The sequence below is a fragment of the Entelurus aequoreus genome, linkage group LG25 (assembly GCF_033978785.1).
Source record: "Entelurus aequoreus isolate RoL-2023_Sb linkage group LG25, RoL_Eaeq_v1.1, whole genome shotgun sequence".
Taxonomy (NCBI): Eukaryota; Metazoa; Chordata; class Actinopteri; order Syngnathiformes; family Syngnathidae; genus Entelurus; species Entelurus aequoreus.
Window position 1 is genome coordinate 4,164,389 of NC_084755.1, and position 23,102 is coordinate 4,187,490.

At 37.4% G+C, this 23,102-nt stretch overlaps 1 protein-coding gene across 2 annotated transcripts in view; it reads right to left on the minus strand.

Moving 5' to 3' along the window:
* Positions 1-964: 964 nt before the first annotated feature.
* The window catches only part of LOC133642906 (cytohesin-3), a 127,638-nt gene continuing 105,500 nt past the window's right edge, over positions 965-23,102 (minus strand). The window contains exons 8-13 of one of the 2 annotated variants that reach the window (XM_062037325.1): positions 20,029-20,177; positions 19,783-19,894; positions 12,642-12,718; positions 7,196-7,267; positions 6,973-7,127; positions 965-3,268 (exon numbers count right to left, since the gene is read on the minus strand). In XM_062037325.1, the coding sequence (XP_061893309.1) occupies positions 3,196-3,268; positions 6,973-7,127; positions 7,196-7,267; positions 12,642-12,718; positions 19,783-19,894; positions 20,029-20,177 (638 nt within the window). In that variant the 3' untranslated portion in view covers positions 965-3,195. The remainder of the gene's footprint in view (positions 3,269-6,972; positions 7,128-7,195; positions 7,268-12,641; positions 12,719-19,782; positions 19,895-20,028; positions 20,178-23,102) is intronic. The other variant, XM_062037324.1, reaches the window with a different exon arrangement.

Here is a 23,102-nt window from a genome sequence, read left to right on the forward strand (position 1 = left end):
TAAAAATAAAAACATTGTTTATGAGTCAACTCAAATATTAATTGAAAATAAAAGTATGCACAGCTGCTAAAAGTTTGTCCTCGTTAATAGGCGTTTTGTTTCACAATATTATGCAAAAGCAACTTTTCTTACCTTCTGGTACCTGCTGATGTGTATTTGGGATCTGCATAAATCCTGAAAAATTGTTGAAAAATAAAGTTCTTACTTATATCTGTCAGTAAACTCACCATGAAAGCACTAAAACATACCGGTGTGGTGAGTTTACATTATTCACCCAAGGAAATTTAGTTATTAGACAGTTTTTACGGGACGCATTTCCAACCTTGTTTCTTTTCTTTCAAATATAATGATTTATTTGAAGTAAAACAAGTACTTTATTCTTGTAAAATAACCTTTTTTTGGGTCATTTTTATAAAATAGCATGTTTTTTCCCGCATAATACTTTGACATTTTTCTGATATTATATGTCATTTTGCATAATGCATTTTTCTTTTATTTGTGGCCCTGAAAAACTTTTTTTTTTTAAATGTTTATTTATTTTATTAAAAAATAAAAATAAAAACATTGCTTATGAGTCAACTCAAATATTAATTGAAAATAAAAGTATGCACAGCTGCTAAAAGTTTGTCCTCGTTAATCGGCGTTTTGTTTCACAATATTATGCAAAAGCAACTTTTCTTACCTTCTGGTACCTGCTGATGTGTATTTGGGATCTGCATAAATCCTGAAAAATTGTTGAAAAATAAAGTTCTTACTTATATCTGTCAGTAAACTCACCATGAAAGCACTAAAACATACCGGTGTAGTGAGTTCCAATTATTCACCCAAGGAACTTTAGTTATTAGAAAGCTTTTCACAGGACACATTATTGCCCTTGTTTCTTTTTTTTCCACATATAATGATTTATTTTAAGTAAAACAAGTACTTTATTCTTGTAAAATAACTTTTTTTGGGGGTCATTTTTACATAATGTTTTTTCCCCGCATAATACAATGACTTTTCTGGTATATTAAGTAATTTTGCATAATGCATTTTTCTTTTCTTCGTGGCCCTGACACCCCTTGGCAGGAAACACTCTTTCAAACAAACAAAAAATAAAAACATTGTTTATGAGTCAACTCAAATATTAATTGAAAATAAAAGTATGCACAGCTGCTAAAAGTGTGCCCTCGCTAATAAGCGTTTTGGTTCGCAATATTATGCAAAAGCAACTTTTCTTACCTTCTGATGTGTATTTGGGATCTGCGTAAATCCTGAAAAATTGCGCGCGTCCGCCTTTTAAAAACATTTTGTATGTTTCATTGAAAATATAGAAAAAATCTGTCAAAATGTTTTAGTAGGACTTTGGTAAGCTATGAAGCCACACCGCTTGATGGATTGTACTGTGCTTCAACATAGGAGTATTATTATGCTGTGTGTATAAGGTAAGACATTATCTGGCCTTTTGTTTTCGCAATATTATGCAAAAGCAACTTTTCTTACCTTCTGGTACCTGCTGATCTGTATTTGGGATCTGCATGAATCCTGAAAAATTGCGCGCGTCTGCCTTGACTCGGTAGTCGATAAGCTTCTCTATCTTCTTGTTATGTGACATTCATCCTCCACTGTTGCCATTTCTAATATAAAGTAGTGTAAAGTTCTTACTTATATCTGTCAGTAAACTCACCATGAAAGCACTAAAACATACCGGTGTGGTGAGTTTACATTATTCACCCAAGGAACTTTAGTTATTAGAGTGTTTTTCACTTCTTTCCTTTCAAATATAATGATTTACTTCAAGTAAAATGAGTACTTTATTCTTGTAAAATACCTTTTTTTGGGTCATTTTTATATATAAAAAAAATTCCCGCATAATACAATGACTTTTCTGGTATATTAAGTAATTTTGCAAAATGCATGTTTCTTTTCTTTGTGGCCCTGATACTCCTTGGCAGGAAACACTCTTTCAAACAAACAAAAAATAAAAACAATGTGTATGAGTCAACTCAAATATTAATTGAAAATAAAAGTATGCACGGCTGCTAAAAGTGCGCCCTCGCTAATAGGCGTTTTGGTTCGCAATATTATGCAAAAGCAACTTTTCTTACCTTCTGATGTGTATTTGGGATCTGCATAAATCCTGAAAAATTGCGCGCGTCCGCCTTTTAAAAACATTTTGTATGTTTCATTGAAAATATAGAAAAAAATCTGTCAAAATGTTTTAGTAGGACTTTGGTAAGCTATGAAGCCACACCGCTTGATGGATTGTACTGTGCTTCAACATAGGAGTATTATTATGGTGTGTGTATAAGGTAACATATTATCTGGTGTTTTGTTTCGCAATATTATGCAAAAGCAACTTTTCTTATCTTGTGGTACCTGCTGATCTGTATTTGGGATCTGCATGAATCCTGAAAAATTGCATGCGTCTGCCTTGACTCGGTAGTCGATAAGCTTCTCTATCTTCTTGTTATGTGACATTCATCCTCCGCTGTTGCCATTTGTAATATAAAGTAGTGTAAAATTCTTAGTAAACTCACCATGAAAGCACTAAAACATACCGGTGTGGTGAGTTTACATTATTCACCCAAGGAACTTTAGTTATTAGAGTGTTTTTCACTTCTTTCCTTTCAAATATAATGATTTATTTTAAGTAAAATGAGTACTTTATTCTTGTAAAATACCTTTTTTTGGGCCGTTTTTATATATAAAAAAATTTCCCGCATAATACAATGACTTTTCTGGTATATTAAGTAATTTTGCAAAATGCATGTTTCTTTTCTTTGTGGCCCTGATACTCCTTGGCAGGAAACACTCTTTCAAACCAAAAAAAACCCCAAAACAAACATTGTGTATGAGTCAACTCAAATATTCATTGAAAATAATAAAAGTATGCACAGCCGCTAAAAGATAACAGAATCAGTCCAGCTGACTCCAGACTGTCTTATTTCTTGGTAAAGAATCTAAAAAGCTGCACAGTCCAACGTCCCTGATGACGCCTGTCATGCAGCAGAGATGCTCTCTCTCTCTCTCTAACACACACACACACACACACATGAACACACACACACACACAAACACACACACATGCATGTGCACCTGAAGCAGGTGAGCAGCGTGCAGGAGAAGTCCACACACGTGCTGACCTCCACAGTCGGAGGCCCTCCTTGTTTGGAGGCTGGTCTGTAGTTGACGCGGTCGCGGGCGAGCCGGCGTTCACTTCTTGTTGGCGACGCGTCGCTTCCTGGTGGCGAGCATGTCGTAGAAGGGGTCTCTGCTGATGCTGGCCCTGCACACGCGGATAAATAACATGAAAGGAGGTCCTGGCGCATCTTTGATGTGCTAATGTACGCACATGCTGCTTTGACTAGATTAAAGGGGAAAAAAAGGACGTTTGTGCAGTGACCTAGTTTGGTTTCCATGGTTTCTGAGGACCCCCAACCCCCCATTCCGCATCATCTTTTTTTATTTTTTTATTTTTTTTCCACGTTGGAAGTGATTCTCTCCTGCGTGTCGTCGGAACAACCCCACGCTCTTTTTGTCCCGCCGTTGTGTCACGAAGAAGAAGGGCAAACGACAATGGCGCAGGAGATTACCGACGGAGGAGGAAGTCAGGAAGCTCGGCGGAGGAGGAGCCCACTTTCACGGCCTTAAAGCCTGTTAGCGCCACTACAAAGTGGAGGAGGCTCAACCACCCCCACACGCTTCCTCACGCCGCCAATATCCGCGTCTTTCGTCATGTTCATAACCCAATTTCACTAAACAAAACAATCCAATCCACTTTAATTATATAGCACATTTACACAACAAGAATGTTTCCAAAGTGCTGCGCAGCCATGTTAAAAACAATATTAAAAACAATATTAAAAACAATATTATGCTACACCAATGACTGAATAAAAACAAAGAATAAATGAATAGAAAACCAATACAGAGACAATATAAAAAAGAAATACCGTATTTCCTTGAATAGCCGCAGGGGCGTTAATTCATTTAAAACCTCCTGTCACTCCGGCGTTTACCGGAAGCCGGCGGGATGGCCGTGCATGCGGTAATTATTTTAAAACCTCTTCTCACTCCGGCGTTTACCAAAAGGAATCCATAAAATTTAGGCGTGCGCTTTGAGTGTGATGTAAGCATACCATCATGAAAAGCACATTTAATTAAAAAAAACGTTATTATGGTCTTACCTGTACTTATAAATGGAGTCCATTTGCAGCTCCTTCTGACCAAAAGCATGGATAACTTGTTTATAGAAGTCTTCATTATTTTCTTTTTTCCGTTTTAAAAGTCTCTCTGTCTCGATGGAGATATTCCTTTAATTATTACCTCCTGCTTCCATTGAAAGTCCAGTTTAGAAAACTGTTTTATTTTAGATACCGGTATGTAATCCTCCTTGTTAAAAGTTCAGGCAGAGGAAAAAAAAAAAATCTCTTGCTGCGTGTGTTCACTTCTTCTGCAGTACCGGAAGTCGCAAGAAGGATCACTAGCGCGGCAGCGCCCTCTACTACCAGGAGGCGGGAGTCATTTAATGACTTATACAGTATTTGACACACGCAGCTACGGTATATTAATAAAACATAGCTGCTTACTGTTCTCTTTAGCATACTGTACCGGTATTCAATAGCTTGTACTTTAAATCCTACTGAAAAGCTCTTTATCTTTTTTCCTTTGTGCGATTGCAAACTACTGAAAGCAGCTTCCTCCATTTTGAAAATGAGGACAGATGCGTCACTCGTGACGTAACGAATTTGACCCGGTGGAAGTTCTAGACATATGCTAAATATTTTGCGAAACGAGTTTGACCCGGCGAAAATGATAGACATGCGATAATAAAATTAATATTTTGCGAAACGAATTTGATCCAGCTTCAATAATAAACCGGCGATAAGGCCAAGCATGCGTTAATTATTTTGAGAAACGAGTTTGACCCGGCAGTAATTCTAGACGTGCGAATACTATATTCCCTGCGCCAATTCAAGGAAATATGGTATGATTAAAAACTATTTTAAAGGGTAAAACCAATTAAAAACAAAAAAAATGATGGACATATACAATGATTTGCAAATCCTTTTCAACTTATATTCAATTGAATAGACTGCAAAGACAAGATATTTAACGTTGGAACTGGAAAAATTTTGTTATTTTTTGCAAATATTAGCTCATTTGGAATTTGATGGCTGCAACGTGTTTCAAAAAAGCTGGCAAAAAACTGTTTTAAAGGCCTACTGAAAGCCACTACTAGCGACCACGCAGTCTGATAGTTTATATATCAATGATGAAATCTTAACATTGCAACACATGCCAATACGGCCGGGTTAACTTATAAAGTGACATTTTAAATTTCCCGCTAAACTTCCGGTTGAAAACGTCTATGTGTGATGACGTATGCGCGTGACGTCAATTCGGACACCATTGAATCCAATACAAAAAGCTCGGTTTTCATCGCAAAATTCCACAGTATTCTGGACATCTGTGTTGGTGAATCTTTTGCAATTTGTCTAATGAACAATGAAGACGGCAAAGAAGAAAGTTGTAGGTGGGATCGGTGTATTAGCGGCCGGCTGCAGCAACACAACCAGGAGGACTTTGACTTGGATAGCAGACGCGCTATCCGACGCTAGCCGCCGACCGCATTCCGCATTGATGATTGGGTGAAGTCCTTCGTCGCGCCATCGATCGCTGGAACGCAGGTGAGCACGGGTGTTGATGAGCAGATGAGGGCTGGCTGGCGTAGGTGGATAGCCAATGTTTTTAGCATAGCTCTGTGAGGTCCCGTAGCTAAGTTAGCTTCAATGGCGTCGTTAGCAACAGCATTGTTAAGCTTCGCCAGACTGGAAATTATTAATCGTGTATTTACATGTTCATGGTTTAATAGTATTGTTGATCTTCTGTCTATCCTTCCAGTCAGGGGTTTATTTCTTTTGTTTCTATCTGCATTTGAGCCCAATGCTATCACGTTAGCTCCGTAGCTAAAGTGCTTCGCCGATGTATTGTCGTGGAGATAAAAGTCACTGTGAATGTCCATTTTGCGTTCTCGACTCTCATTTTCAAGAGGATATAGTATCCCAGGTGGTTTAAAATACAAATCCGTGATCCACAATAGAAAAAGGAGAAAGTGTGGAATCCAATGAGCCAGCTTGTACCTAAGTTACGGTCAGAGCGAAAAAAGATACGTCCTGCACTGCACTCTAGTCCTTCACTCTCACGTGCCTCATCCACGAATCTTTCATCCTGGCTCAAATTAATGGGGTAATCGTCGCTTTCTCGGTCTGAATCGCTCTCGCTGCTGGTGTAAACAATGGGGAAATGTGAGCAGCCTTTCAACCTGTGATGTCACGCTACTTCCGGTACAGGCAAGGCTTTTTTTTTTATCGGCGAGCAAAAGTTGCGAACTTTATCGTCGATGTTCTCTACTAAATCCTTTCAGCAAAAATATGGCAATATCGCGAAATGATCAAGTATGACACATAGAATGGATCTGCTATCCCCGTTTAAATTTTAAAAAATCATTTCAGTAGGCCTTTTCAACGATTGACGTCACGCGCATACGTCATCATACATAGACGTTTTCAACCGGAAGTGTGGCGGGAAATTTAAAATGTCACTTTATAAGTTAACCCGGCCGTATTGGCATGTGTTGCAATGTTAAGATTTCATCATTGATATATAAACTATCAGACTGCGTGGTCGCTAGTAGTGGCTTTCAGTAGGCCTTTAATGCGCCTAATATATGAAAAAAGATCAAAAATAGACCATTCATCGGCAGTGCGCCTTATAATCCGGTGCGCCCTATGGTCCGGAAAATACGGTAACAACACTATTTTCCATCAACTTTTAATAAAAGCGGAGCAACTTTACAAAACTTCATTGAGTCGCTTTCTTTTCCATACAATTTAGCAAAAAGGCAAAAATGTCCGACTATAAAGAAATGATTTCTGGTCTTGTTTAACGCTAAATGTGCATTTCTGTTCCATCCATTTGTCTACTCACTTGATGGACTTAATCCACTCTTCCTTCTCCTCCGGCGTGGGCGCTGATATTCGGTAGACCACGTGGTTGCCCTCCACGACGCGGCCGTCCGCCTCCGTCTTGCAGGCTTTGATGACCTGGCCCTTGTGGTTGGGGTTGTAGAGCTCGAAGCAGTTCTGCGTGACCACAACGGAGAGGATTAATAACAGACGGGGAGTTTGGTCGGCAGGTGGGCGACACTCACGGGCTTCCTGGGCTCCTCCACCTCTCGGATGCTGAGGTTCTCCAGGGGAATAATCCCACGAGGCTCTTTGTCCTGAAGGTGAGAACGTAGTGAATGTAAGTGAAGGAGGAGATCAATCCAGTCAACAACCTTTTAAAGCACGACTTTGGCCCTTTTACTGGGAACATCATAATGATAGCATGCTGGAGGATAATAGGAGGGGAGCCAGAGTGCAGTGCTGATGTAGAAGCGTGCAGGGCACTGATACAAGACTTCAAGGACGCTCTTTAGGACCAGCCTTTCTAGATATATAAAGATGTGTATTTACAACATGAATAATATATACATACTATGCCAAAATTTAAAAAAAAAAAAGCTTGTGGTGAAAAATGAGTTGGAATTTCACAAGAAAAAGGTCACAATTTCACAAGAAAAAGGTCACAATTTCACAAGAAAAACGTAGAATTTTGGCAGTATTATAATAAAAAGTCGTCATTTTACTCAACGCAAGTCAAAATTTGACAAGAAAAACTGAACATTTGTGCAATTTTATGATAAAAGTTGGAATTTGACTCAATAACGGTTGCAATTTTACAAAAAAAGCTTAAAATGTAGGCAATTTTATGAAAAGAGTCAACATTTTACTCGACAAAAAGTGGCAGTATTGTAATAAAAGTCAAAATTATACAAGAAAAATGATAAAAGTTGGAATGTGTCTACAGTATCTGTGTTGGCCCTGTGATGAGGTGGCGACTTGTCCGGGGTGCACCCCGCCTTAGGCTTAATTGCAGCTGAGATAGGCTCCACCCCCCCCGCAACCCCAAAAGGGACAAGCGGTAAAAAATGGACGGATGGAACAGTCACAATTTTACAAGAAAAGCTTAAAATGTTGGCATTTTTATGAAAAGAGTCGTAATTTTGCTCGACAAAAGTCACAATTTTAAACTTTAAAATATTGGCAATATTACAATAATAATCGGAATTTCACTTGGCAAAATTATGACAAAAGTCATAATTTTATGATTATGACAAAAGTCATACTTTTATGATTATGACAAAAGTCATAATTTTACTGTAGAAGCTAACTGTTAATGGCAATATTATGATAAAAGTTGGAATTTTACTCAATAACAGTCGCAATTTTACAAGAAAATATTCGAAATTTGGCAACTTTTATGAAAAGAGTCGTAATTTTACCCGACAAAAGTCACAGTTTTATAAGACAACTTGAAAATGTTGGCAAATAATAATAATCGGAATTTCACTTGGCAAAATGAGGACAAAAGTCATAAATTTTCTGTTTAACAAGAACAACAAAAAAATGTACAATATTGTGATAAAAGTCAGAATTTTATTTGACAAATGTCACAGTTTTGCATTAAAAAGTCATAATTTTACAAGAAAATATTGCAATATTACAGAAACAGAAAGAATATGAGAAATTGTTCTCAATTTTATTAGAAAAAAGTCGACACATTGTGAGACAAAGACTGCTTTTAGTAGATTTTTTTTGATTTTTTTTAATGTTTTGTTTTTTTATTTACTTCAAGTTATTACAGTATGTCTCTATATACATATTCATTTTATTTTTTTTAAATACATTTTGGCCAAAGGGGACGCATTTCAATTTCTTACACACACTTGTTATTTCATATGTTGACCAGAGGGGGAGCACTTTTAAAAGCGACGCACAGTCAATTTGAAAAATCCCTCCTTTTTGGCACCACCCTCATTTTGATAGATTTCACCACCATCATATACTTTTCTTTGTCGATGTCATAAGAAGGGTAGAAATACAAGAACATGCACACACACACACACACACACACACACACACACACACACACTTGTATTTGTTACCTTCTTGAGACCTGAGAAAAATGCCTACCTCTTTAGGACCAGCCTTTCTAGATATATAAAGATGTGTATTTACAACATGAATAATATATACATACTATGCCAAAATTTAAAAAAAAAGCTTGTTGTGAAAAATGAGTTGGAATTTCACAAGAAAAAGGTCACAATTTCACAAGAAAAACATAGAATTTTTGGCAGTATTATAATAAAAAGTCCTCATTTTACTCAAAGCAAGTCAAAATTTGACAAGAAAAACTGAACATTTGTGCAATGTTATGATAAAAGTTGGAATTTTACTCAATAACGGTCGCAATTTTACAAGAAAAGCTTAAAATTTAGGGCAATTTTATGAAAAGAGTCGTCATTTTACTCGACAAAAAGTGGCAGTATTGTAATAAAAGTCAAAATTATACAAGAAAAATGATAAAAGTTGGAATGTGTCTACAGTATCTGTGTTGGCCCTGTGATGAGGTGGCGACTTGTCCGGGGTGCACCCCGCCTTAGGCTTAATTGCAGCGACAAAAGTCACAATTTTAAACTTTAAAATATTGGGCAATATTACAATAATAATCGGAATTTCACTTGGCAAAATTATGACAAAAGTCATAATTTTATGATTATGACAAAAGTCATAATTTTACTGTAGAAGCTAACTGTTAATGGCAATATTATGATAAAAGTTGGAATTTTACTCAATAACGGTCGCAATTTTACAAGAAAATCTTCGAAATTGGGCAACTTTTATGAAAAGAGTCGTAATTTTACCCGACAAAAGTCACAGTTTTATAAGATAACTTGAAAATTTTGGCAAATAATAATAATCGTAATTTCACTTGGCAAAATGAGGACAAAAGTCATAAATTTACTGTTATACAAGAACAACAACAAAATGTACAATATTGTGATAAAAGTCGGTAGAAAATGGATGGATGGAACAGTCACAATTTTACAAGAAAAGCTTAAAATGTTGGCATTTGTATGAAAAGAGTCGTAATTTTGCTCGACAAAAGTCACAATTTTAAACTTTAAAATATTGGCAATATTACAATAATAATCGGAATTTCACTTGGCAAAATTATGACAAAAGTCATAATTTTATGATTATGACAAAAGTCGTAATTTTACTGTAGAAGCTAACTGTTAATGGCCACTCTAGTCTTAGTACAATAGTGTATTAGTTCATCCTATGGTCACATATGGGTTGTCTTACGTCAGCACAGGAAGTCGTGAAATCAGCTGGCGCGTTTTTTCGGGGATGAATAGGGAAGTCCTTCTTTAGCTTGTTTTATCATATATTGCTGCCTCTGCACCTGTCAATGTTTACTTTTGTATGCACATTAAATCAACCAAAAATCCTGACTTTGGAGCAATGTTCACAGACTCTAGTATTTGGCTCTCTATTAGATGCAATGTTTTTCCGCGTTGGGACCATGATTTATGTCATCACTTGTTCACCGGTCCTTGTTCACCGGATTCGCTAGTTCACATTCAAGCTAGCTTAACAGTTAGCATGGCTTCTCTTCTTAAAATAAACCTATAATTGACAATGTGCCTATAGTTGACAATTTCAAGACAAGATTTCATCAAGTCCGATCATTGACCATGTGAATGAAGTGCATACTTAGTCAACAGCCATACATGTCACACTAAGGGTGGCCGTATGAACAATGCCAACACTGTCATAAACATGTGCCATATAGTGAAACCACACTAAACAATGAAATAAACAACACATTTTGGGAGAATATTTGCATGGCAACACAACATAAACACAACACAACAAATTCCCAGAATTCCTTGCAGCACCAACTCTTTACAAGATGCTACAATATAAACAAACGCCATTGGTGGATCCACACCTGACATCCACTGGAATGATACAAAGTACAGGAGCGTATCTAGTCGATACTACTATGATTACATCGATATTTTTTAGCGTCACAAAATCTTATTTCGATTTTATGTTTATAAAGTCAGTAAATATGTCCCTGGACACATGAGGACTTTGAATATGACCAATGTATGATCCTGTAACTACTTGGTATCGGATTGATACCTAAATGTGTGGTATCATCCAAAACTAATGTAAAGTATCAAAGAAGAGAAGAATAAGTGATTATTACATTTTAACAGAAGTGTAGATAGAACATGTTAAAACAGAAAATAAGCAGATATTAACAGTAAATGAACAAGTAGATTAATAATCCATTTTTAGGGACCGAATGTCCCTTTGGGACAGAGACCCTATTGTAATTGTAAGGGGGTTTTTTTAGGGACCGAATGTCCCTTTAGGACAGAGGACCCTATTGTAATTGTAAGGTTCTTTTTTAGGGACCGAATGTCCCTTTAGGACAGAGGACCCTATTGTAATTGTACGTTGTTTTTTTTAGGGACCGAATGTCCCTTTGGGACAGACGACCCTATTGTAATTGTAAGGGGGTTTTTTTTAGGGACCGAATGTCCCTTTAGGACAGAGGACCCTATTTTAATTGTAAGGTTCTTTTTTAGGGACCGAATGTCCCTTTTAGGACAGAGGACCCTATTGTAATTGTACTTTTTTTTTTTTTAGGGACCGAATGTCCCCTTTGGGACAGAGGACCCTATTGTAATTGTAAGGGGTTTTTTTAGGGACCGAATGCCCCCTTAGGACAGAGGACCCTATTGTAATTGTAAGTCTTTTTTTTTAGGGACCGAATGTCCCTTTAGGGACAGAGGACCCTATTGTATTTGTAAGTCTTTTTTTTTAGGGACCGAATGTCCCTTTAGGACAGAGGACCCTATTGTAATTGTAATTTTTTTTTTTCTTTCTTTATTATTATACCGCCGCTTCTTTGAGCTGTAATTTGACCCCCTTAACATGCTTCAAAACTCACCATATTTGACACACACATCAGGACTGGCAAAAATTGCGATGTAATAAAAAAAAACCTAGCCCCAAAACTCAAAATTGCGCTGTAGCGCCCCCTAGGAAGAAAACACAGACAAAACGGCCTATAACTTCCAGTAGGAATGTCGTAGAGCCATGAAACAAAAACCTCTATGTAGGTCTCACTTAGACCTACATTTCATATATTGACAACCTCCAGCAAAAATCACCAGGAAGTTTGCAATTCCCCCCTTCAAAACAAAAGTGTTGTAAAAACCGGTCACCTTTTTTTTCCAAACATTATCTCCTCTGAGCGCGTTTGTCATGTCGGCTTCAAACTAACACAGGAGAGAGATTGAACCCTTCTGATTAAAAGTTGATGAAAGAGTTTTAATTACTGCTACGGTTTGGATTTTATGTGCCTTCAAAGTCGGTCCCGTCCATCGCTGCTTGCAGCTTTAATTATTACAGCTTGTTCATTATAATGTAGACAAAATAATAGGTGTATAAATGACACAATATGTTACTGCAGACTAATTAGGAGTCTTTGTTTGTTTACTTACTACTAAAAGACAAGTTGTCTAGTATGTTCACTATTTTATTTAAGGACTAAATTACAATAATAAACATATGTTTCATGTACCCTAAGATTTTTTGTTCAAATAAAGCCAATAATGGCATTTTTTTGTGGTCCCCTTTATTTGGTACCGGTACACTTATCAGCCATGAGATCATGTGACCCACCGTGGTGTATTCAAAGTAGTAGAGACAGTTGTCAGTCAGGATGAACCATCTCCTCTTCCAGGTTTTCACTCTGCCTCCTGAAGGGAAAAAGGAAGAGCAGACATGTCAGATTCATATTACGTCGCTTGAACTTTAAAATCCACCTTTAGAATACACTTTGAGTCCAGTGGTATATTTTTTGTGCTTTGATACAACTTCCTTTTCTAGGCACCCAACATTATAGGTAGGGATGTCCGATAATGGCTTTTTGCCGATATCCGATATTCCGATATTGTCCAACTCTTTAATTACCGATACCGATATCAACCGATACCGATATCAACCGATATGTGCAGTCGTGGAATTAACACATTATTATGCCTAATTTGGACAACCATGTATGGTGAAGATAAGGTACTTTTTAAAAAAATTAGTAAAATAAGATAAATAAATTAAAAACATTTTCTTGAATAAAAAAGAAAGTAAAACAATACAAAACCAGTTACATAGAAACTAGTAATGAATGAAAATGAGTAAAATTAACTGTTAAAGGTTAGTACTATTAGTGGAGCAGCAGCACCAGGTATGCTTACGGGACTGTATCCCTTGCAGACTGTATTGATATATATTGATATATAATGTAGGAAGCAGAATATTAATAACAGAAAGAAACAACCCTTTTGTGTGAATGAGTGTAAATGGGGGAGGGAGGTTTTTTGGGTTGGTGCACTAATTGTAAGTGTATCTTGTGTTTTTTATGTGGATTTAATAAAATAAAAACAAAAAAAAAAACAAAAAAAAACGATACCGATAATAAAAAAAACGATACCGATAATTTTCGATATTACATTTTAACGCATATATCGGCCGATATTATCGGACATCTCTAATTATAGGGGCCGCTCATAATTAATAGACTGCAGCTATTGAATTATAGCACGTCCACATTTCCGCCGTGCGTGCATAAACACACACACAAAAAAAATCCTTTCACATCCTCCGGGCTTTATTTTTAGAGTCAAATTAAGAGACATTACGGCAAAGAACTGGTGCGAGAAATGGCTCCGAGGGAGGAAGCGTAGCATGATGGAATCATGTTAGGGCCGTGAGGCGCAATGGAGATATTTGCATTCTTACTCACGAGCTTCTATATATGTTGAGCTAATGACTCATCACTAGGGATGTCCGATAATGCTTTTTGCCGATATCCGATATTCCGATATTGTCCAACTCTTTAATTACCGATACCGATATCAACCTGATACCGATATCAACCGATATATGCGGTCGTGGAATTAACACATTATAATGCCTAATTTGGACAACCAGGTATGGTGAAGATAAGGTACTTTTTAAAAAAATTTGTAAAATAAGATAAATAAATTAAAAACATTTTCTTGAATAAAAAAGAAAGTAAAACAATACAAAAACAGTTACATAGAAACTAGTAATGAATGAAATGAGTAAAATTAACTGTTAAAGGTTAGTACTATTAGTGGAGCAGCAGCACGCACAATCATGTGTGCTTACGGACTGTATCCCTTGCAGACTGTATTGATATATATTGATATATAATGTAGGAAGCAGAATATTAATAACAGAAAGAAACAACCCTTTTGTGTGAATGAGGAGGGAGGTTTTTTGGGTTGGTGCACTAATTGTAAGTGTATCTTGTGTTTTTTATGTTGATTTAATTAAAAAAAAACAATAATAAAAAAAAAAAATCTAAAAAAAAAAACGATACTGATAATAAAAAAACTGATACCGATAATTTCCGATATTACATTTTAACGCATATATCGGCCGATATTATCGGACATCTCTAATTATAGGGGGCCGCTCAGCTATTGAATTATAGCACGTCCACATTTCCGCCGTGCGTGCATAAACACACACAAAAAAAAATACTTTCACATCCTCCGGGCTTTATTTTTAGAGTCAAATTAAGAGACATTACGGCAAGAACTGGTGCGAGAAATGCCTCCGAGGGAGGAAGCGTAGCATAATGGAATCATGTTAGGGCCGTGAGGCGCAATGGAGATATTTGCATTCTTACTCACGAGCTTCTATATATGTTGAGCTAATGACTCATCGCTAGGGATGTCCGATAATGGCTTTTTGCCGATATCCGATATTCCGATATTGTCCAACTCTTTAATTGCCGATACCGATATCAACCGATACCGATATCAACCGATATATGCAGTCGTGGAATTAACACATTATTATGCCTAATTTGGACAACCAGGTATGGTGAAGATAAGGTACTTTTTTAAAAAATTAGTAAAATAAGATAAATAAATTAAAAACATTTTCTTGAATAAAAAAGAAAGTAAAACAATACAAAAACAGTTACATAGAAACTAGTAATGAATGAAAATGAGTAAAATTAACTGTTAAAGGTTAGTATTATTAGTGGACCAGCAGCACGCACAATCATGTGTGCTTACGGACTGTATCCCTTGCAGACTGTATTGATATATATTGATATATAATGTAGGAAGCAGAATATTAATAACAGAAAGAAACAACCCTTTTGTGTGAATGAGTGTAAATGGGGGAGGGAGGTTTTTTGGGTTGGTGCACTAATTGTAAGTGTATCTTGTGTTTTTATGTGGATTTAATAAATAAAAAAATAATTAAAAAAATTTTTTTTAAAAATAAAAACGATACTTATAATAAAAAAACCGATACCGATAATTTCCGATATTACATTTTAACGCATTTATCGGACATCTCTAATTATAGGGGCCGCTCATAATTAATAGACTGCAGCTATTGAATTATAGCACGTCCACATTTCCGCCGTGCGTGCATAAACACACACAAAAAAAAATCCTTTCACATCCTCCGGGCTTTATTTTTAGAGTCAAATTAAGAGACATTACGGCAAGAACTGCTGCGAGAAATGCCTCCGAGGGAGGAAGCGTAGCATAATGGAATCATGTTAGGGCCGTGAGGCGCAATGGAGATATTTGCATTCTTACTCACGAGCTTCTATATATGTTGAGCTAATGACTCATCACTAGGGATGTCCGATAATGGCTTTTTGCCGATATCCGATATTCCGATATTGTCCAACTCTTTAATTGCAGATACCGATATCAACCGATACCGATATCAACCGATATGTGCAGTCGTGGAATTAACACATTATTATGGCTAATTTGGACAACCAGGTATGGTGAAGATAAGGTACTTTTTTTAAAAATTAGTAAAATAAGATAAATAAATTAAAAACATTTTCTTGAATAAAAAAGAAAGTACAACAATACAAAAACAGTTACATAGAAACTAGTAATGAATGAAAATGAGTAAAATTAAGTGTTAAAGGTTAGTACTATTAGTGGAGCAGCAGCACGCACAATCATGTGTGCTTACGGACTGTATCCCTTGCAGACTGTATTGATATATATTGATATATAATGTAGGAAGCAGAATATTAATAACAGAAAGAAACAACCCTTTTGTGTGAATGAGTGTAAATGGGGGAGGGAGGTTTTTTGGGTTGGTGCACTAATTGTAAGTGTTTCTTGTGTTTTTTATGTTGATTTAATAAAAAATAAAAAATAAATAAAAAATAAAACAACGATACTGATAATAAAAAAACCGATACCGATAATTTCCGACAATTACATTTTAACGCATATATCGGCCTGCCGATATTATCGGACATCTCTAATTATAGGGGCCGCTCATAATTAATAGACTGCAGCTATTGAATTATAGCACGTCCACATTTCCGCCGTGCGTGCATAAACACACACAAAAAAAAATCCTTTCACATCCTCCGGGCTTTATTTTTAGAGTCAAATTAAGAGACATTACGGCAAGAACTGGTGCGAGAAATGGCTCCGAGGGAGGAAGCGTAGCATGATGGAATCATGTTAGGGCCGTGAGGCGCAATGGAGATATTTGCATTCTTACTCACGAGCTTCTATATATGTTGAGCTAATGACTCATCGCCATCACCACCTCTTACACACACACACTTCAATAAAACAATGAAAAACACATAAAAGGGACAACAACAAAAAAAGATGGTGACGCTTCTTGGTAAAGTATATGCAGAACCCAAAAGCAGTGAAGTTGTCACGTTGTGTAAATGGTAAATAAAAAGAGAATACAACAAATCCTTTTCAACTTATATTCAATTGAATAGACTGCAAAGACAAGATATTTCATGTTCACACTGAGAAACTTTGTTATTTTTCGCAAATATTAGCTCATTTGGAATTTGATGCCTGCAACATGTTTCAAAAAAGCTGGCACGAGTGGCAAAAAAGACTGAGAAAGTTGAGGAGTGCTCATCAAAGACTTATTTGGAACATCCCACAGGTGAACAGGCTAACTGGGAACAGGTGGGTGCCATGATTGGGTATAAAAGCCGCTTCCATGAAATGCTCACAAGGACGGGGCGAGGGTCACCACTTTGTCAACAAATGCGTAGAACAGTTTAAGAACAACATTTCTCAAGCAGCTATCGCAAGGAATTTAGGGATTTCACCATCTACGCTCCGTAATATCATCAAAAGGTTCAGAGAATCTGGAGAAATCACTGCACGTAAGCCATTATATTACGGCCCTCGGATCCTTCAGGCGGTACTGCATCAAAAGGCGACCTCGGTGTGTAAAGGATATCACCACATGGGCTAAGGAACACTTCAGAAAACCACTGTCAGCAACCACAGTTGGTCGCTACATCTGTAAGTGCAAGTTAAAACTCCACTTTGCAAAGTGAAAGCCATTTATCAACAACACCCAGAAACGCTGCCAGCTTCGCTGGACTCCGAGCTCATCTAAGATGGACTGATGCAAAGTGGAGGAGTGTTCTGTGGTCTGACGAGTCCACATTTCAAATTGTTTTTGGAAACTGTGGACATGACCAAATGAAATATACAAGTTTATACACGTATGGGATTAAAATCAACCCTAACTTTTGACAAGAACAAGAAAGTTTGATCATATTACGCCTATACTGTATATACCTTACCTATATATATATTAGGGCTGCAACAACTAATCGATTAAATCGATTAAAATCGATTATAAAAATAGTTGCCGATTAATTTAGTCATCGATTCGTTGGATCTATGCTATGCGCATGCGCAGAGGCTTTTTAAAAAAATAAAAAAAATTAAAAAAAAAATTTAAAAAATAAAAATAAAATAAACCTTTATTCATAAACTGCAACATGTACAAACAGCTGAGAAACAATAATCAAAATAAGTATGGTGCCAGTATGCTGTTTTTTTTCAATAAAATACTGGAAAGGATAGAAATGTAGTTCGTCTCTTTTATCCGATTATTAATCGATTAATCAAAGTAATAATCGACAGATTAATCGATTATCAAATTAATCGTTAGTTGCAGCCCTAATATATATATACACCTATACTGGCTCACCTGCACTGGCTTCCTGTGCACTGAAGATGCGACTAAGGTTTTACTACTTACGTATAAAATACTACACGGTCTAGCGCCATCCTATCTTGCTGATAGTATTGTACCATATGTCCCGGCAAGAAATCTGCGTTCTAAGAACTCCGGCCTATTAGTGATTCCCAGAGCCCAAAAAAAGTCTGCGGGCTATAGAGCGTTTTCTTTTGGGGCTCCAGTACTATGGAATGCCCTCCCGGTAACAGTTAGAGATGCTACCTCAGTAGAAGCATTTAAGTCCCACCTTAAAACTCATTTGTATACTTTTTGGTATTTTCCTGTAGCAGTTTCATGTCTTCCTTTGAGCGATATTTCCCGCATCTACTTTGTTTTAGCAATCAACAATATTTCAGTCGTTTTTATCCTTCTTTGTGGGGACATTGTTGATTGTCATGTCATATTCGGATGTACATTGTGGACGCCGTCTTTGCTCCACAGTAAGTCTTTGCTGTCGTCCAGCATTCTGTTTACTTTGTAGCCAGTTCAGTTTTAGTTTGGTTCTGCATAGCCTTCCCTAAGCTTTAAGGCTGCAGCTAACGATTATTTTTCTATCGATTAATCTATAGATTATTTTTTCGATTAATCGGTTAATCTATAGATTATTTTTTTTCGATTAATCTATAGATTATTTTTCCTTTTACCGATTATTTTTTTATTCAAAATGAAGATGAAAAAATAAATGTAGGCCAGTTTTTTCAAAAGGCATGGCTTTTATTTACAAAAAAAAAAAAAAGTATGGCCACTCAGTCAAAATTGACAACAACATGACAAAATATTCTGTAACAATGTAAACATTTAAAACTTTTAACCTTTAACACAATTAAAAGTAGCTTATTTGATTTTTAATGTGCAAATATAAAAGTAAACATCCAGTGCAAATCTTAATATTCTGCAATAGTATAAGCATTTCAAAAGTAAAAGTATTGCTTATTTTGCTTTAAAATGTGCAAAAATAAAGATAAACATCCAATACAAAAAAGTGCAAAACGAAATTTTCTGTAACAACAGTGTAAACATTTCAACAAAAGTGAAAGTTTTGCTTATTTGCTAAAATGTGCAAAAATAAAGATAAACATCCAATACAAATGTCCGTTGTGCTGCTATGATAGGCCATTCCCGCTCGACACAGCGTGCATACAACAACATTATTAGGCCGTGTATTGAAATACTTCCACACTTTTGACGACTTTTGGCGTGCTTTTCCCCCCTCGCTCGCACAGTCTGCTTTGCGCTCCGCCATGACGGTAGTGTGACGTAAATATGCGAGGCGTCGACGTATTTACGTAACCGATGACGTCGACGCGTCGTTTCAGCCTAACTAAGCTTCAATGCCTTTTCTTAGGGGCACTCACCTTTTGTTCATTTTTGGTTTAAGCATTAGACACCTTTTTACCTGCACCCTGCCTCCCGCTGTTTCCGACATCTACAAAGCAATTAGCTACCTGCTGCCACCTACTGATATGGGAGAGTATTACACGGCTACTCTGCCGAGCTCTAGACAGCACCGACACTCAACAACAACAACACATCATTTGCAGACTGTAATTAAAAATATTTTGAACCCAAATAGGTGGAATTAGATCATCTCCCACGACACACCACACTGGTGAAAAACACTGCATTATGTTGCAAAAATGAGTGGAGCAGAAAAAGGATATTGATTTGGAAGCGCAGGGTCGATATCAATAAGACTTCAAATGTTAAAAAAGGAATGTACACAGACCTAATTTGAGCAGCCAGCCCTCCCTGTCCGGGTTGAAGAAGGTGTGCGTCAGGTCGTTGCCGTCATCCTCCGGGATCTTAAATGGTTCACTCTTGATGCTGTCGTAGAGATTCTGGATAGTGGCAGAGGACAAAAAAAAAAGGGTTGCAGTACGTAGTGGCTGCTTTTCTGCTGAAATGATACGGCAATGAGAGGAGGGATGAAAAGTCATTCAAAGACTGGGATAGGTTCCTTAAAAGTCTTTACCCTGAGTAGCTCCTCCGGGAGGTCGCCGCCCTCGTTGATGCCTCGGTTCATGGAGATGAAACGCTCCACGGGGGGCTTGTCTCGCACGTTGGGGTTGTGCAGGCTGGTGTTCAGCATGATGATGGCGAAAGAGAGGACGTAGCAGGTGTCTGCCCAGGTGAGAACACACGGTCAGCAGGGAAATACTGCACTGCACCACTCGATACGTTCAACCCTTTGGAAGGACTTTTCAAAATAGTGCATGGTTCTACAAAAACCCAAAAGCAGTGAAGTTGTCACGTTGTGTAAATGGTAAATAAAAAGAGATTACAATGATTTGCAAATCCTTTTCAACTTATATTCAATTGAATAGACTGCAAAGACAAGATATTTAACGTTCGAACATTGAAAACGTTATTTTTTGCAAATATTAGCTCATTTGGAATTTGATGCCTGCGACATGTTTTCAAAAAAGCTGGCACGAGTGGCAAAAAAGACTGAGAAAGTTGAGGAATGCTCATCACAGACTTATTTGGAACATCCCGCAGGTGAACGGGCTAACTGGGAACAGGTGGGTGCCATGATTGGGTATAAAAGCAGCTTCCATGAAATGCTCACAAGGACGGGGCGAGGGTCACCACTTTGTCAACAAATGCCGGAGCAAATTGTTTAAGAACGACATTTCTCAACCAGCTTTTGCAAGGAATTTAGGGATTTCACCATCTACGCTCCGTAATATCATCAAAAGGTTCAGAGAATCTGGAGAAATCACTGCATGTAAGTCATGATATTATGGACCTTGGATCCCTCAGGCTGTACTGCATCGAAAAAGCGACATCAGTGTGTAAAGGATATCACCACATGGGCTCAGGAACACTTCAGAAACCCACTGTCAGTAACTACAGTTGGTCGCTACATCTGTAACTGCAAGTTAAAACTCCACTATGCAAAGTGAAAGCCATTTATCAACAACACCCAGAAACGCCGCCGTCTTCGCTGGGCCCGAGCTCGTCTAAGATGGACCGATGCAAAGTGGAAGAGTGTTCTGTGGTCTGACGAGTCCACATTTCAAATTGTTATTTTTCGCAAAATATTAGCTCATTTGGAATTTGAGGCCTGCGACATGTTTTCAAAAAAGCTGGCACAAGTGGCAAAAAAGACTGAGAAAGTTGAGGAATGCTCATCAAAGACTTATTTGGAACATCCCACAGGTGAACGGGCTAACTGGGAACAGGTGGGTGCCATGATTGGGTATAAAAGCAGCTTCCATGAAATGCTCACAAGGACGGGGCGAGGGTCACCACTTTGTCAACAAATGCCTGAGCAAATTGTTGAACAGTTTAAGAACAACATTTCTCAAGCAGGTATTGCAAGGAATTTAGGGATTTCACCATCTACGCTCCGTAATATCATCAAAAGGTTCAGAGAATCTGGAGAAATCACTGCACGTAAGCCATGATGTTACGCACCTTGGATTCCTCAGGCGGTACTGCATCAAAAAAGCCACATCAGTGTGTAAAGGATATCACCACATGGGCTCAGGAACACTTCAGAAACTCACTGTCAGTAACTACAGTTGGTCGCTACATCTGTAAGTGCAAGTTAAAACTCCACTATGCAAAGTGAAAGCCATTTATCAACAACACCCAGAAACAAAGCAGGCTTTGCTGGGCCCGAGCTCGTCTAAGATGGACTGATGCAAAGTGGAAAAGTGTTCTGTGGTCTGACGAGTCCACATTTCAAATTGTTATTTTTCGCAAAATATTACCTCATTTGGAATTTGATCCCTCCGACATGTTTTCAAAAAAGCTGGCACGTGTGGCAAAAAAGAGTGAGAAAGTTGAGGAATGCTCATCAAAGACTTATTTGGAACATCCCACAGGTGAACAGGCTAACTGGGAACAGGTGGGTGCCATGATTGGGTATAAAAGTAGCTTCCATGAAATGCTCAGTCATTCACAAACAAGGACGGGGCGAGGGTCACCACTTTGTCAACACATGCCTGAGCAAATTGTTTAAGGACAACATTTCTCAAGCAGCTATTGCAAGGAATTTAGGGATTTCACCATCTACGCTCCGTAATATCATCAAAAGGTTCAGAGAATCTGGAGAAATCACTGCATGTAAGCCATGATATTACGGACCTTCGATCCCTCAGGCTGTACTGCATCAAAAAAGCGACATCAGTGTGTAAAGGATATCACCACATGGGCTCAGGAACACTTCAGAAAACCACTGTCAGTAACTACAGTTGGTCGCTACATCTGTAAGTGCAAGTTAAAACTCCACTATGCAAAGTGAAAGCCATTTATCAACAACACCCAGAAACGCAGCCGTCTTCGCTGGGCCCGAGCTCGTCTAAGATGGACCGATGCAAAGTGGAAAAGTGTTCTGTGGTCTGACGAGTCCACATTAAATGTGTTAAATGAGTAAAACCTTTAGCAATCTAAAATGAAAGAAAGACAATTTTGTAAAATATAATACTATTATAACATTTTAACAAAGGATTATTCTTTTCAACAGCAGATAAAGGACATTAAGAATAAGAATAATGATAATAAATAATAATACATTATTTGCTACACACTCAAGAGTTGACCAGAGCCCACTCCTGATCTCACATCCTGCAAAAAACAACAACAACTAAGTTCCTAAACAAACAGAGTAAAAAGTGTTTCTTTCATCCATAGCAGGGATGACAACATTGAATGGATGAAATAAGTTGATTTGGGTCATATAATCAACCATCAACCATTTTGTGTGATCAGTTCAACAGTACAGATTAGACATATTTAACAATCACAGACATTTACACACAAAAAGGAAAGAAAAAGAATGACCGAAAAAGGAATGGGCCGAAGCCAAAGCTTATATTTGCCTATCCTATACCTTCACTGAAAATAAGATTGCCTGGAACATCAACGTTAAAAAAATCAATGAGATGAAAGTAATTGTTACTATATTTGATCATTTTCAATTATTTCACCTTTCAAGGTTTTCTTGAACCTTAACAAAGAAGTACATCACTGAGCTTGTTCCACCATTTAACTCCTAAAACTGAAATACATTTGTATTTTATATTCCTTCTTACTTTA